Source organism: Arctopsyche grandis, chromosome 8, assembly GCF_051622035.1.
Source record: "Arctopsyche grandis isolate Sample6627 chromosome 8, ASM5162203v2, whole genome shotgun sequence".
NCBI lineage: Eukaryota > Metazoa > Arthropoda > Insecta > Trichoptera > Hydropsychidae > Arctopsyche > Arctopsyche grandis.
In genome coordinates, this window is record NC_135362.1 from 30,187,900 (window position 1) to 30,203,206 (window position 15,307).

A 15,307-nucleotide genomic window follows, 5' to 3' on the forward strand; every position below is an offset into this window, starting at 1 on the left:
ACTTTATCAAACGTTTGTTCAGCTGAACATGGAAATATTTTATTTGTTTTGTTTTAGAAATTAAATATTAGTTAATGAGAAATGTTTAACTTCACCTGTTTTTGTTCATTTTTTTATGAATCATCACTGGTGAGTTATATTAAGTTTCTTTTTTTTTATTAATAACTTTGATTTAAGTATTAGTTTGGTACCTATGTATATATAATATATATTATACTATAGGGTACCATTCGTTCCTTTTTTTAAGTATTTTTATTTAATGTATGGATTTGCGGCCAATCTATTTCAATTTGAATATTTTGTGTGTGTTCAATATTGACTATGTCTTGACAAATTTCTTTTGTCTTGTGATATTATCTCAAATTATATGTTAACGAATATTTATCAGTCAATGAATAAATCTTCTAGGAACATTATTGGAGACAATAAATATCTTTCATCTACGGTGTCTTCTTCCGATATATTCAAATACAAAAAAATTGATGTTTATATATTTTTCCCAAATGTCCGTTTTCACATGTACGGTATCCGAGAGTTTAATCAACCTCATATATTTTTTCCAAATTGTTTCACTCGGTACTTTGATATTTATCATCATTCAATTTTACTATCATAATATCACTATATCAAATTCAAACTAAATTGTATCTCTGTAACACAATATCCTTAAAAATTCTAACAGTTATTTCAGCGAAATTATTTGTCTGATTCCCGTGCGTTCTACTTTTGTGGTAAGCCATGCATCGTCTTTCTCGCTGTTCCTAATATTTCGTTATATATTCTATCCAATTTGGATTTTCTTTTAATATGTCGTGTTTTATTAAGAATTCAAAGGCTTCTTGAGTCTGGGTTATAGTTTTTGATGAATAAATTTTAGATTGGCTGATCCTTTAGTTAAATAAAATTTTGTATTTTGTGTCTCAAAGTCACCTATATATATAGGTGATAATTTATTTTGATTTGTTTTATTGTGTCTTATGTTTATTTTTTTGTATTGTGTATATCTTCAATTGCAATATCGAAATTTTTGTTTGTTTTACTGCATTATTTCAATAAATGAATGAAAAATCTAATAGCTTGTGTTTTTATTTTATTTCTTTTCTATATAACTATTACAATATATTTGATACTTCTTACATTACATTACCATTTAACTTCGTTTTGAATGTATTTTTCTCAATTTTGAGTGGGGGTTACTTTGTACCCCATGTAGCTGCGTGTGTGATTTTTGAGGTATCGGTACTCGAGGGTTAATCCCAATACCAAGAGAAATTACATGGGTTAAAATCGTAATCGGTCGTAAAAAAATGAACCGACTCCAATTCCTTGTTATTTTCTTTAATCCATTAATAAATTGCAATTTTATAATTTCTTTACAAAAATCGTGAATTTAATTTACAATAAATTTAAAATCGTTAAATTGCACGTATTTTGATGAGATGTGGCCAAAGCCAATTGTTTCCTCCGTCTCATGCTGTTTTTATTCTCATTTTTTTTTATTAAATTGATTTGTTTGTTCATACACATGCAATATCAATGTACTTAATTTTCTTTATATATATTTCATTAAATAAAAGCGTGCATAAGTAACTATGAATGAGTGAGTGCAAGAACTTGAGAAAATATTTGGATTTGTACAAACCTGCGCTCATGTTAGTTTATTATACTTAGCCGTAATTCATATTTATACAATAAATACACAGGTGATTTGCTAAGTATTGTTTTCATCAGAACTATATTTCTTTGTTAATTTCCTTGCTTATACTATAGCATTTGATATTCAATAATACAAAAAATAAACCTTGTAAAAATGTAGAGTATCTTAAAATAACTGCTGTTTCGTCTAACGTCTAACCTCTATTATGCAGCATGTGTCGATAAAGATTCGGTGATTATTTCGCAAAAACCGATCTCGTGCACGTCACTGAAATCTCAATCACGGAACATCTGGCACCTAAAAGCTCCCATCAATCGAAAGCTATTCGCGCGAAATATTGTACTAACGACAACTCGTGTACCAGATATTTCGGATTCACGATTTGTATGGCTACTATTGTAGTGCACGCGATCGCAATTTGCGCAATAATCCGTTTACCGTCGATAAAACAGGGGGGAAAAGCGATAAATTATATGTTTGCCTAGGGCACTGAATATCCTTGAACCGGATCTGCATAGACCTGATTTAGAATATGGATGTCATTTTTGTGGGTCTACCTCACGGCACCGAAAGTCAAAACATCGAAAAAACAAATATCGGAAGGCAAAGATCGAAAATCGAAAGATAAAAAAAGGGTACATGGTAAACGGTACTATGCAGTGCCGGTTTTAGGGGGGGGGGGGGGCTAGGTCGGGCGATGCCCGAGGGCGCCGAGTAAGTTAGGGTGCCACAAAATGTGCTACAAAATTTTAGATCAGAGCGCTAAAGACGCCTCTACGTTCTAAGTTCAAACATTTGTATTTATTTATTTTTAACTCCACCAGTGGGGTTGGGAAACCTTGTTAACCACTTTTCTGCCGGTCCCAAGCCCGGAAGAAGGAGAATGATAACCCATTTGTTAATATTTTTTTTAGGGGCGCTTAGAAAAAAATTGTCCGAGGGCGCCATAGGTTGTAAGGCCGGCACTGGTACTATTTACATATACATATATATGTATGTACGGTCTCCGTGACGAGACAGAATGTTAAATGACAGAAAACGCAAATATCGGAAGGCAAAGATCGAAAATCGAAAGATCTTAAGTCGAAAGATCAAAAAAAAAAATGGTGCATGGTAAGCGGCACATACTCACTTAATTTGCGTGAGCAGGATACAACAGGAACAAGAGGAACAGGCTTTTCCTCCCGTATTAATGTGCGCGCGCAGATTACGGGAGGAAAAGCATGTTCCTCTTGTTCCTGTTGTATCCTGCTCGCGCAAATTAAGTGAGTATGTACCGTTTACCATGCACCATTTTTTTTTGATCTTTCGACTTAGGATCTTTCGATTTTCAATCTTTGCCTTCCGATATTTGCGTTTTCTGTCGTTTAACATTCTGTCTTGTCACGTAGACCCATATATGTAATATATATCAGTGGCATGCGGCGAAATTATCTCTCTTTTTGTCATACAGCCTTGTTTAATGTACGCGCGCAGGATACCGGAGGAAAAGACTGTTTCTCTTGTATCCTGCTCACGCAAATTAAATGAGGATGTACGACGGGGGGGAGAGAGAGTTTTGCGCACACCACTGATATATATATATATATATATACTAACCGTTTATCATATGTATGCATGGTAAACGAACATTTTAGATTTTTTGACTGTCGGTGCGGTGACGGTCACCCTATTTTTTATTAAATTAAATTAAATGAAAATTAGGTAATTGGACTATTCGTCACATTGTGGTGGTCACAAAGACAATTTTTGCCATGAAAATCACGAACACACAATATTTGGCACTCAAGTTCTCGTTAGTATGGTAGTTATCGTTAGTATGATGGACTTTTCGGCTGCCAGATGATCCGTTATAGAGATTTTAGTGACTTTGTGACCAGTAATCACCGAACCGAAAATTATTACCAGTATATTTGTGACATATTTTCTACGGTAGAAGCACTTTGTGAATAATGGCAACATTTTGTGACAGCCGATGACAGTGGTTTGTGACATTTGATAGTATATAGGGGCACAGTCACCAGCTAGTGGTGCCCCATTTGGTCACTGGAGCTCCTATCAAGCGGGCTCTTCTACACAACCGAATACAATGGTAATTACATCTTCACTGTTTGCACATATTAACCAATTTTGACAGTTTGTACAATGTTGCTAATAATAGTAACTATTTTGAAAATAATATCAACCACATTGTCAATAAAGTAAATATTTCGATTGTAAAAAAGTTATTTATAATTAAATTTTGGAAATATTTTGACAGGACGGTGAAACGTCGTCCCAAGATAAAGTATGGAACTTTCAAGATCTAAGAAATCTTTCATTGGATTGGAATTTAAAGGGCGATAGAATTCTTCTACAAATTTTAGAAAATGTTCACAAGGTTTCATCTTTACTTTTGATTGTTTTAATTTGCAATTTTTATTGTTAATTTTAATTTGTAAATATTATTTTTTAGGATGTACTATCAAAAGCAAATCAGACTCGTGAAAAACTCGACGTACTATCGTCTGATTTATCCGGAGCTTCCATATCTTTAATGAATGTTAATAATAAGTAATTTTATTTCAAACCATTTGATTTTCTATTTTATAATCAAAAGAATGTTACTAAAAATGTATACTTCTAGGTTTATAAGTCTCGGTAATACTCAATTTATAGAAAATAAAGTACAAGAAGATGATGTAGTGGATGCTAATGAAGCCAAAGAGAGCAACAATACTGATATCATCGTAAATGTTAGCTTATTAATTGTACTGTTTATATTAAAAAAAACTAAATAGTGCTATATAACTCTCTTCATTTATGATTTATAGAAGTCTGAAGTAGATGCTAGAAAAACTAAAGCAAGCGAAGACTTACAAGTTGATATTTTAAATACTGTAAGTAAAAGCTTAGATGTGTTAGAAGGACTGTGTGAAAAAATTCATATTACGTCTGATACAGATAGCGAGTCCGACGATAGTGAGTCCAATTTAGTCTCGAAGTAAGTTATCAGAATGAAGTGTATATATGTATAATTAATGTAAAATGATACGCCATGTTTCGTTTCAGTGTTATATTACGTCCGCAAGATATTTATGCTGATAAACCTTTGCCTTACATAATCGGTACTCAAAAATGGCTCAAAAAATGGCACATAGGTAGGACATTTACGGCTATATATATTTGCTATTTAAATACTTTTAATAGATAGATTCATTCATTTGTTCGTTGTTTTCTTGCATATTAGGTCTTGAAGAATGCTCATCGGACGAAAGTGATTCTGAAAATGAGAAATCTACTAAAAAAGAAGACGACGAGGAGTACTCGAGTTCTGATGAATCAGTTGAAAGCTCTCTGCCGAAAGACTCTAAAGTTGATTTATCAAATAAAAAGAATCAAATGACGTTGCCGATACAAAAGCGTCACTCAATGGAAAATCCGTCATCCGTGGTAACATTCTTTTTGTAATGATTCAATTGATTTGTGTGAATTAATTATTTTTAATTATGTTTCAACAATTTATAGACGTCTACATCCACTAATAATAGTACTGATATGGCAGATTCCGAAGTTGCCAAGATCAATGACGTTCAACGCGATCTAATTAAAAATACTCAAAGTGCGGCCGTTCATGATGACGATGACATTTTCAGTACTCATAATAAACCAGTGAGTGTCATTTTAATACATTACAATGACTTTGTTCAATGTGTGTACATATTTGACTGTTTTAGAAAGTTTTGCTTATGTAAGATGATTTTTACAGGCACCGCAAACCTTAGTTAAAGCATCTGATTTTGCCGCTGAATTAGCTAAAAAGTTAGGTGGAAATTTGAATGATCAAGCGCCAATCGCGTCTAGTAAAACAGTTGATAATAAGAAAGATAAAGTTGCTCCAATTTCAACATTGCCTAAAGAATCGACGGCACGAGTCACCGGTATTTAAATACATATTTTTATCATTGTTCAAGATTGTGTGTTTATTTCTAATATGAATATTATTTAGGTAACATATTTTCGGATGAGCCACCTCCATTGGAATCGCAACCTAAGGATAAACAACGCAATAATTTCTTCTCCGATGATGAGAATAACGAAGACGATGTTTCCGCTGGCCTTTTCGGAGACGAGCCTTCGCCAAATTTTCACAGCACTTCTCGCAACGATTTGTTCAGTGCTCCAGGAGTATTTAAAAACAAACAAACTTCCAATTATGGCGGATTGTTTGATGATTTGCCGAGTGACGACGGCGGTGATGCTGTTAAAAAACCTATTAAAAAAACAGTCAAATTGGAAAAAAAAGTAACGAGTCTATTCGACGATGACAGCGATGACGATGATTTGTTCAACACGAAATCTTCAATTAGGAGTAATCCAAATGCGGAAAAACCAACTGCCGACAGTTCTAAAAAGCCTCCTAAATTGGAAAAAAAGACTAGTGTTGTTACAAAACCACAAGTTAAGTCTTTGTTTGACGACTTTGCAAATAGCGATGAAGATGATCTCTTATTTGGCTCGTCTAATATGCCCTCCAAAACGGAAACGGCGAACAAAAATGTTAAAAGCTCTGTATTGGATAATTCAAAATTGTCTCTAAGCAAAAGCTTGTTTGACGATGTATCAGATTCGGATGACGACTTGTTTGCATCAAACAAAATATCTAAGATACAAAGCACTTCAAATCTAAAACCGAAACAAAATACTATAGTTGAAGCAAAGCCTATAATTGAAGAATCTATTAAAGTAAGCCACACTTTTAAATATATTTTTTTTAATACAATGTCTCAAAAGTTAAATTTTATTTAGGATACCATTTATCAGCCCGGCAAATAAAAATAATGCCCCTCTCTAAAATAGCTCGCACGTCAAATGGGTTGCCAGTAACAAAAATAAATACCGACCCTAACAACCCAATCTTAAATGAGGTAATTGGACTATTCGTCACATTGGGGTGGTCACAAAGACAATTTTTGCCATGAAAATCGCGAATACACAATATTTGGCACTCAAGTTCTCGTTACTATGATAGTTATCGTTAGTATGATGGACTTTTCGGCTGCCAGATGTTCCGTTATAGAGATTTTAGTGACTTTCTGACCAGTAATCACCGAACCCTTAAATGAATAGGGCCAACCCTAACTTAACTTAACCTAACCTAACCCTTAGATAAATAAGTGTTGGATGCTAAGATATTACGATTACCCAGTGAAACCACAGATTGTTCCAAAGCGGCGAGTGTGCTAAACAGATTAGGACTCATAAATTATATATACATAATAATAACACACATACACATGTAAATCTAAACAATACCTGACATCTATGGTCAGATATTACAAACATCGTATACAATACGATCAATAACATTATTCATGTAACAACACGAATTTGTACATTCAATAAACAACCACAGATACATCTATGGAGAGAAATCTGGCGATTATATAGAGAGATATAACAATAGCCCAAGGTTTGCAATAGAAAATTGGAGAGGAGAAGCCAATTTTACAGGAACCGTTTCAATGAAAATCAGAAAAATTGGCAAATTCGATTTGACATTTGTCGTCAGAGAGATGTAATAAGAATAGAATAAATAATTATTGTCAATTTTATGCGGTACGTCTCTATAAATACGCTACATCGCACGGAATACAATCGGATCAATTTACTTATAAAAATATATCCCATGTTGTTTATTGTGTGTTTTTAATGTATTGTGCAATTTTTACCGATGCTTGCCCATCTTGCGAGTAATATAAACAAACAGATAAGTTTTTATCGGACATTCGTCGAGCACCAAGCGTCAAATACGACTGATGCTGAAATTATTTAGATCTGTCCGTGGACAGAATGTCACTTGACAACAATATAACACTTAAAGCCACTTCTATTAATATTACATTTCTCTGTTTGTCGTGTAATTTATTTAACAGCTGTGGCAAAAATATTATCCATTTTATTTATATTGTACTTTCAGGTTGAACGTGAATCGCCAAAGATTTCAAAAAGCACTCCACAAAGTCCTCCAACCATTGATACAAAGCCACTCGTTAAGGAAATCAAATCAGAAATCCAAAAGGATACTCCGAATATCACCACCAAACCACCGATTAAAAATGATGCAAAAATTGAAACACCGAAAGAAATTCCAAACGAAAGTAAAAACGTGAACAAGCAATCAACGGATAGAATCGACGAGGTGAAAGAAAACAGTACCGAAAGTGAAACCAAACGAGAATCGACCGTCATCGTCAATTCTGGCGTAAACATAACGAGCGGTTTGTTCGATGACGTGCCGCCTCCGCTCGACGATGACATTTCAGATGCCAAAGAGTCGAAGAAAGTATTCGACGATTACGACGACGATGACTTGTTCGGCAGCGGTATGAACTTCAACAAAAGCGGATCAATTAATCGAAGCGATGCTTTGTTTCCGTCTAACGATGATGATTTCTTACACACAAACCGAACTATAAATTTATTCAGCGACGAACCGCCGGACTATACCGAGAGCAAAAACGACGATCCACCTTCAACAGAGTCGGAAAACAAACCGGCCGTGTCCGATTTAGACTCCGATTCGAAGAAATCGAAAGCTCACACCGATCTGTTCGATACAACAATAAAGAAGATGTCAAAAGATGAAAAAGACAATAGCAAAACGTTCAATAGTAACGTTAAATCTAAACCCCCACCGAAACCGACTATAGAAAAAGTCAGCTTGTTCTCCGATTCCGAGGATGATTTATTCACCACTAACAAAATTGACAGTTCTAAGAAAGTTGAACCATCAGAATTGTTTACAGATTCAGACACTGATAATTTGTTTTCGTCTGTTTCTAAAACGCAAGTTTCTAATGTGATTAAGACTGATATTCCTGACTTATTAAAAGTAGCAAAATTACCACCACAAACCAAAGAACATAACGCAAACATTTCTAAAAATGATAATGCCGTCTCTGACGACAATCTCTCACCTGTTAAAAAAACAAGTAATCTAATTACTTCTTCTCCAGATAAATTAATATCTAAATCAGTCATTAGCTCTGCTAAAAACGTTGCTAAAATGGAGCGAAGCAACTCTGACAATATGTTGCCCGTTAAATCTATCAATAAACTTCAAAACAATGTAATTATAAATGTTAAAGCTTTAATGCCGAGCTCTATTCCAAAATCGGTTAAAGAAATTAAAAATATTACAGAAGAAAATGTTTCTTCTGAAGTAAGTGATAAGAGTAATGTTGGCTTGAATAATGAGCCCAAGTCATTAGACAGCACACTCTGTAATGATATTCTTAAGGAGAGGGTTAAAATCAAAGTCAAGAGAAGGCCGTCATCCAGAAGAGCGAGACATGAAGCGGTTAGAAAGTCAGCAGCCGACATTTATAATTTTACGGATGATATTGAACAGCCTGATAATGGTAATGAGTGTACATTGTCTTTGCCCAATTCTCCGGAAAAAAAGGTTAAAAGTGATATTACTATTAGCAAGATGAGCAATACTAATAAAAATACGGAATCATTTAAAGACGATATTACTAAGAAACTTTCTAATACATCTAATGTGTTGGGGAATAAAGCAACTTTAGAAAAAATAGAACATGTTATAGGCGACAAAAAGTCTCAAGAAGAGCGAGACGTTCAATCTATGCCAAATCTATTCGGAGACTTATTGAGTAAAAATAAAGCAGCGGAACTATCAGACGATGATTTATTCAGCGCTAAAAACGCAATAAAACCTTTATCAAAAGGTCCTTCTGAAAAGGCTACAACTCCAATCGTAAAAACCAATACTAGAGGATTGTTCAGTGATTCCGATAGCGAATCTGATTTATTTGCTCCGAAAGTTAATAAAAATGAAAATAAGACACCGTCTAAAGTTTTACCGACGAACGTAAATAAACCGACAGCTACCGGTAAAAGCACTGCAAACACTTCTATATTTGATGACGTCGAAGGTGATGATCTATTTTTCGTGCCGAATAAAAGTAGCCAAAGCAAGAAAACGATATTGTCCGATAAATCGATTTTCGGCGACGACGATTCTGATGATGAATTTGATATATTCAAAACACAAAAAAGTTAATATTCTTCTTATTTTATTAAACACTATATGTATATAATCTGTTGTATTGAATTTGTTCAATATTTTTAGGCACACAACAAGAAAAGTCACAAAGTAAGATAGCTAATGTCAAAACGGTCGATAGACTTTCATCGTCGAAGCCGAGTGGAACGTCAAAGCCTCAAAAAACTGAAGAAAAAGTCAGCTCATCATTCCAAGATCCACTTTCGAAATTTTTAGACGATTAGAATATTGTTATTTTATTTATATATCTTTTCGTTGCATATATAAATCAAATTATAATTTCAAAATTGTGATCTTTTGTTTTAAGGATTTAATATTATGATTATTCTTAAAAGCTTGCCCATTCCATTTATTTTAATAAAATTTATCCAATTGTTATTATTCATATATATATATTGTAATGATCGTATACATAAGCAAGAGATTATGTAAGTTATTGTAAGATTTTCAAATATTATAAAGGTTTTTCATTTCCAATTGACCATTTTTCATTTCGAATTAAACCTTTTTCTTTCAAATTGACCCTTTTTACAAGGCTCTTTTATTCATTTCCAATTGACATTGAAAAGGAGTCAATTTTAAATGAAAAAAAGTCAATTTTTAATGTTAAAAGGTCAATATGAAATGAAAAATCTATATAATAAACTAGAAAAATTAATAAATGTTAAATGTTTTGTGAAATATATCAATTTATACTTGGAAATGTATTTAAAAATACAAATTACTGATGCAAGATTTGTTATGTTGGTACGCAGTTATAGATTTAATACATTTTTCAATAAACTTTTGTAATGTGTTGTTTGGTTGTTTTTTTTTTTTAATACAGTTCGTGTTTTTTTTGTTAATAATTTTTATAGAATAAAATAATGAAACATATTTTACGTCCGTAATAGATTTATTTTTTTCATATACACAATGTGTTAACAAAATACATGTCAATTTTCTCTATAGGAAAGAAATTAAATATGTAAGTACTATCACAAATTCGTAGGTCTGTTATCTAATTGGTTTCCGTATGATAGTTAGTATTTACAACACTGGATGATCTGGCCTTTCCTTGTGGTAGCATTTGACATAGTTCCAGGCTTTCTCATCGTTGGTGGCTCCCGTTTCTTTCAGGCAGGCGTCGATTGCTTTGCCGACTTTGTCTTTCACACTGTCGTCAGCCTTGGACAAGGCAACATCCTTATGCAGAACTCCATCGTCGGTCATGATGCCTGGCTTTTTCAACATGCAGAAGGTGAAACTCTTCATTTTAGCGTCGTCGAAGTCGAAATCTCCAGCTCTGGCTTTCTTTACGAGCTCTTTGTCGACGCCGGTTTCTTTTACGCACAAATCATAGTTGGTTCTCAGCTTTTCTTTTTGTGCGTCTGATAGTGCCTAAAGAAATATAATATGATTAAATTTTATATGTGTACGAGTATTTCATGAAGATTTTCTATTGTGTAATAATTACCTGAGCACCGACGAACATGGCGAAAGCGATGAATACAATGAAGAACTTCATGGTAGATTGGTAGTTGGGTAGCTGACTTTGTGAAACTCAGCTAACTATGCCTTTGAGTTCACGGATGGGTCCTTTTATAGTCAAGAACTTGGGGGCGAGAAAAAAGAAGGGGGAAACCACTGACAACAGCATCTCAAATTTAATTGCAGAAAAACACGAGGCAATTCTACGAGAACAAAGCAGGGAATACAAACCATCATGGATGTACATTGTATTCCCACAATCAAGGACAAATTTTTTACAAGGCTTTTATTAGCTACGTTAATATTACACATTCATCAGATTAAATTGTAATTTTAATATATTTCCATAATGCCTATAAATTAATTGATTATTTTAAATCGTCGATTCATCGAGGATTTCATATAGTGATGAAGAATTCGAAAGTAAATATAGAGCTCATATTTGAATAAGCTTCAATTAATTTCTAGTATATTTCTGAGTTGCCAATCACTCTGGTGAATCACAACAAGCATTCCAAATTCTAAAACGGCGATTATAGCAAGTAGTACATCCGCGAATTTTTTTTATTTATTCACGACAAATATTTAATTCGCCCGTTAAAAATTTAGAACATTTATATTATACTTAGTTGAGAAGCATAACATGTAAATTGTCTTATTCCTGTTTACAGTTGTCAGCTCTTGAATGCATTTATGCGTTTATTATGATGCAATAATATAAACAGTGTATTCCGTTTATTTACTTGATTGTAGGTTATCATCAATAATTTAAACTGAAATCCCATCCCATTATAATCGCTTTTTTTGTCCAAATCCCATACATATTTAATCTACTGCTTCCGCTATTTTCATTGCTAATGATATAATCACATATTCAAAAATATTCAAAATAGGTGCAATAGTTCCATTCAGTTTTTTTTTTAATATATTTCACCATAATGCCATTACAGATTTCCCCAAAGAGACACTTCCAGCCGAAGTTGTACATATGTACTATAGGGGTCTACGTGACGAGCCAGAATGTTAAATTACCGAAAACACAAATATCGGAAGGCAAAGATCGAAAATCGAAAGATCAAAAAAAGGGTGCATGGTAAACGGTACATACTCACTGAATTTGCGTGAGCAGGGTACAACAGGAACAAGAGGAACAGGCTTTTCCTCCCGTATTCTGCGCGCGCACATTAATACGGGAGGAAAAGCCTGTTCCTCTTGTTCCTGTTGTATCCTGCTCGCGCAAATTAAGTGAGTATGTACCGTTTACCATGCACTCTTTTTTTTCGACTTAAGATCTTTCGATTTTCGATCTTTGCCTTCCGATATTTGTGTTTTCTGTAATTTAACATTCTGGCTCGTCACGGATACCGGTACTATAGATACCATTTATTTCTTTTGGTGAAAATAAAGAACGTATAAAGAATCGTTTTATAACTTAAGTTTATGACATTTATTATTAACATATATGTATATGATAGCACTATTCTGTGTGTGTATGTGCATGTGTCTGTGTGAGATAACGCTCGCCATACTATAATAGTCGTTTCGAACATAAAACATGTTGTGTCGGATTCGGCACGACGTTTTAATTTTAAAATTATCTAATATAGGTATCAGATGTGACCTACTTCGATGGTTTTCTTCTTATATTGACAACCGCTCTCAAGCAGTTGTTATTAACAATTATATTTCTGGTTGGGTCAACATGCCTAGTGGAGTACCCCAGGGTTCTTTGCTTGGGCCCTTACTCTTCTTAATTTTCATTAATGCCTTCAGTACTCATTCGAAATTACTTTGCTTCGCTGATGACATGAAAATCTTTACGGAAGTTGCATCTCCTGAAGATGTTAAGGCTCTTCAAGCTGATCTTATTAATCTAGAGAAATACTGCACCTTTAATCACTTGGAGCTCAATCCCACCAAATGCAGCGTTGTCACTTTCAGTCGAAAACGTAATCCCTTATTGAACGATTATATCCTAAAGGGAGAACGTTTACCAAGAAACACGATAATTCGTGACCTAGGTGTGCTCCATGATTCGCACTTACTGTTCGATAAACACATCGATTATATCGTCTCGAAGGCGCTTCGGTCATTAGGATTTATCTTACGTCTTTCTACAGATTTTAAATTATTAAAATCCATCAAAATATTATATTGTGCCTTCGTTCGAAGTAATTTAATGTGGAATCAAGATATGCCACCTACATTGATAGAATTGAGAACGTTCAAAATAAATTTATACGCTACCTTTGTTATCGCACTAAAGATATACATATATCATTCCAATATATATACCATTCCAATATTACATATCTTATGAAAATATTATCTGGTTTAATCGATTGTCCGTTACTCCTATCTAAACTATCTATTAAAATTCCGAGCAGATCGTCGCGTACATATGTATGTCCCAATTGTAATTCCGCATGCGAGCTCTAATTATAGACAAAACTCTTTTCTGTGGCGAGCAAATAAAACCTTTATTCGATTAACGAGAGATCATGACCTTGATATTTTTGATAATACGCATGAGCAAGCAAGACGAGTCATTTTTTAAATAATCTTTTAATTTAATTTCTCTGTTTTTTCAAGCAAGGATAAACACTACTATACAATTTCAACGAAATAGCTCGAATGTGTCGTTTTGAAAAGAATATCCCATGTACGGTACCATGAACGCTATATTTTTTCTATGTTTAAAACTATCTAAAAAAACCCCACGTCCCACATCCCACGTGACGTCCCATACTACACATGTACCAGGAAGGCCTAACAGGTAAACCCCAATGCGCCTTCCTAGATAATTAATTACAAACATTGCAGCTTTTTTATTACAAAAATCGCTGTATTTAAGCACACGAAATTAACAATTAATTAATGAATTAATCCACAGAAACAACTCTGGATTTAGACTTGTGTATAAATTTTTATATATTGTACATAAATCAAATTCAGATATTTGTGACATAGCGGGTGGGATGGTTTTCCCAATTTGATGGAGGAACCGTTTCAACAATGAAATCAGATAAATTGACAAATTCTGATGAGAAACGATCGACTTGGAGTCACAAATATCCAAGTCTGTCATTAAAGATTAGCTCGGGATCGAACCCGGTAACTTCTCGATGCTTAACATAAACACAACCACCGAGCCATACTGCTGGCTATATCTATATGTCTTCTCAATGAAAAAGCAATCAATGTTGACCTATTCTCCATTTCACATGTGTACTTTTCAATTAATGTTGTATTATTGTTTTTTTATATATCATTGTATTATTTTTATTATTATTCTGTGTCATTTTTAATGTATTTACCTGTTTCTAGCCATAGTGGCACTTTGAGGCAACCTGTAAAGTCACTATGGTCTAAATTTAACTTCAAATAAATATATCAATGGTTTGGCCAGCAACACCATTGGGCCAGGGCTCAAACCCGTGACCCCCAAGTTGTTAGCATAATCACTGAGCTATTTTGGCCTCAAGCTTTTTAATAATAGATAAAACGTATTCAAAATATATTTCAATATTATCAATTGTTGAATTTGATCATGTAGCTTTATTGCCATCTAAGATGAATGCTTAAATCTGTAAAACCAATTTTGTCGGTGTGTAATGAGTAATGATATTTTCTATATCTAAATTTAGTCTCCAGTATGTTCGTGTCTGAGTACTTATTTGTGGCATGGCAACGTCAATCACGTACAGGTTTCGTTCTGCCTAATGGAACCAATCCACAATAACAGTTTTTCGACGCTTGCAACGTTATAATCTTTCGGTGTGCTAAAATTTGTTATAGTATGTATGATTGCAATGTCGTTCACACTATCATTAAATTTTATATTGTACAAAAGACATTAAGTTTCAAGTCAAATTTGTATCAGTTTATGATTTATAAATAGAAACATTGATAGCTATTGAATAACAGTTGAGACGAAACTATATGAAAAAATAAATCTTATAAAAACTTGCCCAAATTCATGGCCATCTGCTATTTACTTTATTTTTTTGCTATTTAACTCACAATCAATCACTCTACGGCGGGTCGTATAAATTATATTTTTTTACAACCAACTAACAGATCATCATAACAAGTTTAACCAGATATTG

At 33.6% G+C, this 15,307-nt stretch overlaps 3 protein-coding genes across 3 annotated transcripts in view; 2 read left to right on the top strand and 1 right to left on the bottom strand.

The window, feature by feature from the left end:
* The window catches only part of LOC143916109 (uncharacterized), a 373,187-nt gene that overhangs the window by 334,006 nt on the left and 23,874 nt on the right, over window positions 1–15,307 (top strand). The window lies entirely within an intron of this gene.
* Window positions 3,598–10,585, top strand: LOC143915197 (uncharacterized). The gene is made up of 12 exons (XM_077435696.1): window positions 3,598–3,749; window positions 3,918–4,037; window positions 4,113–4,210; window positions 4,284–4,392; window positions 4,471–4,640; window positions 4,709–4,797; window positions 4,887–5,089; window positions 5,165–5,308; window positions 5,406–5,577; window positions 5,646–6,382; window positions 7,617–9,720; window positions 9,795–10,585. The coding sequence occupies exons 1-12, from the start codon at window positions 3,747–3,749 to the stop codon at window positions 9,950–9,952; spliced, it is 4,107 nt and encodes a 1,368-aa protein (XP_077291822.1). The 5' UTR covers window positions 3,598–3,746; the 3' UTR covers window positions 9,953–10,585.
* Window positions 10,404–11,376, bottom strand: LOC143915199 (general odorant-binding protein 56d-like). Its single transcript, XM_077435697.1, has 2 exons — window positions 11,185–11,376; window positions 10,404–11,108 (listed from the first exon to the last, which is right to left on the bottom strand). Exons 1-2 carry the CDS (start codon window positions 11,233–11,235, stop codon window positions 10,758–10,760), a joined length of 402 nt encoding a protein of 133 aa, XP_077291823.1. The 5' UTR covers window positions 11,236–11,376; the 3' UTR covers window positions 10,404–10,757.

Coding starts and splice junctions, on each gene's coding strand:
- LOC143915197 (XM_077435696.1), top strand. Junction 4,038..4,112: donor TTTTAGAAAATGTTCACAAG/GTTTCATCTTTA, acceptor ATTATTTTTTAG/GATGTACTATCAAAAGCAAA. Junction 5,578..5,645: donor ATCGACGGCACGAGTCACCG/GTATTTAAATAC, acceptor AATATTATTTAG/GTAACATATTTTCGGATGAG.
- LOC143915199 (XM_077435697.1), bottom strand. CDS start 11,235: ATGAAGTTCTTCATTGTATTCATCGCTTTCGCCATGTTCGTCGGTGCT. Junction 11,109..11,184: donor CCATGTTCGTCGGTGCTCAG/GTAATTATTACA, acceptor ATATTTCTTTAG/GCACTATCAGACGCACAAAA.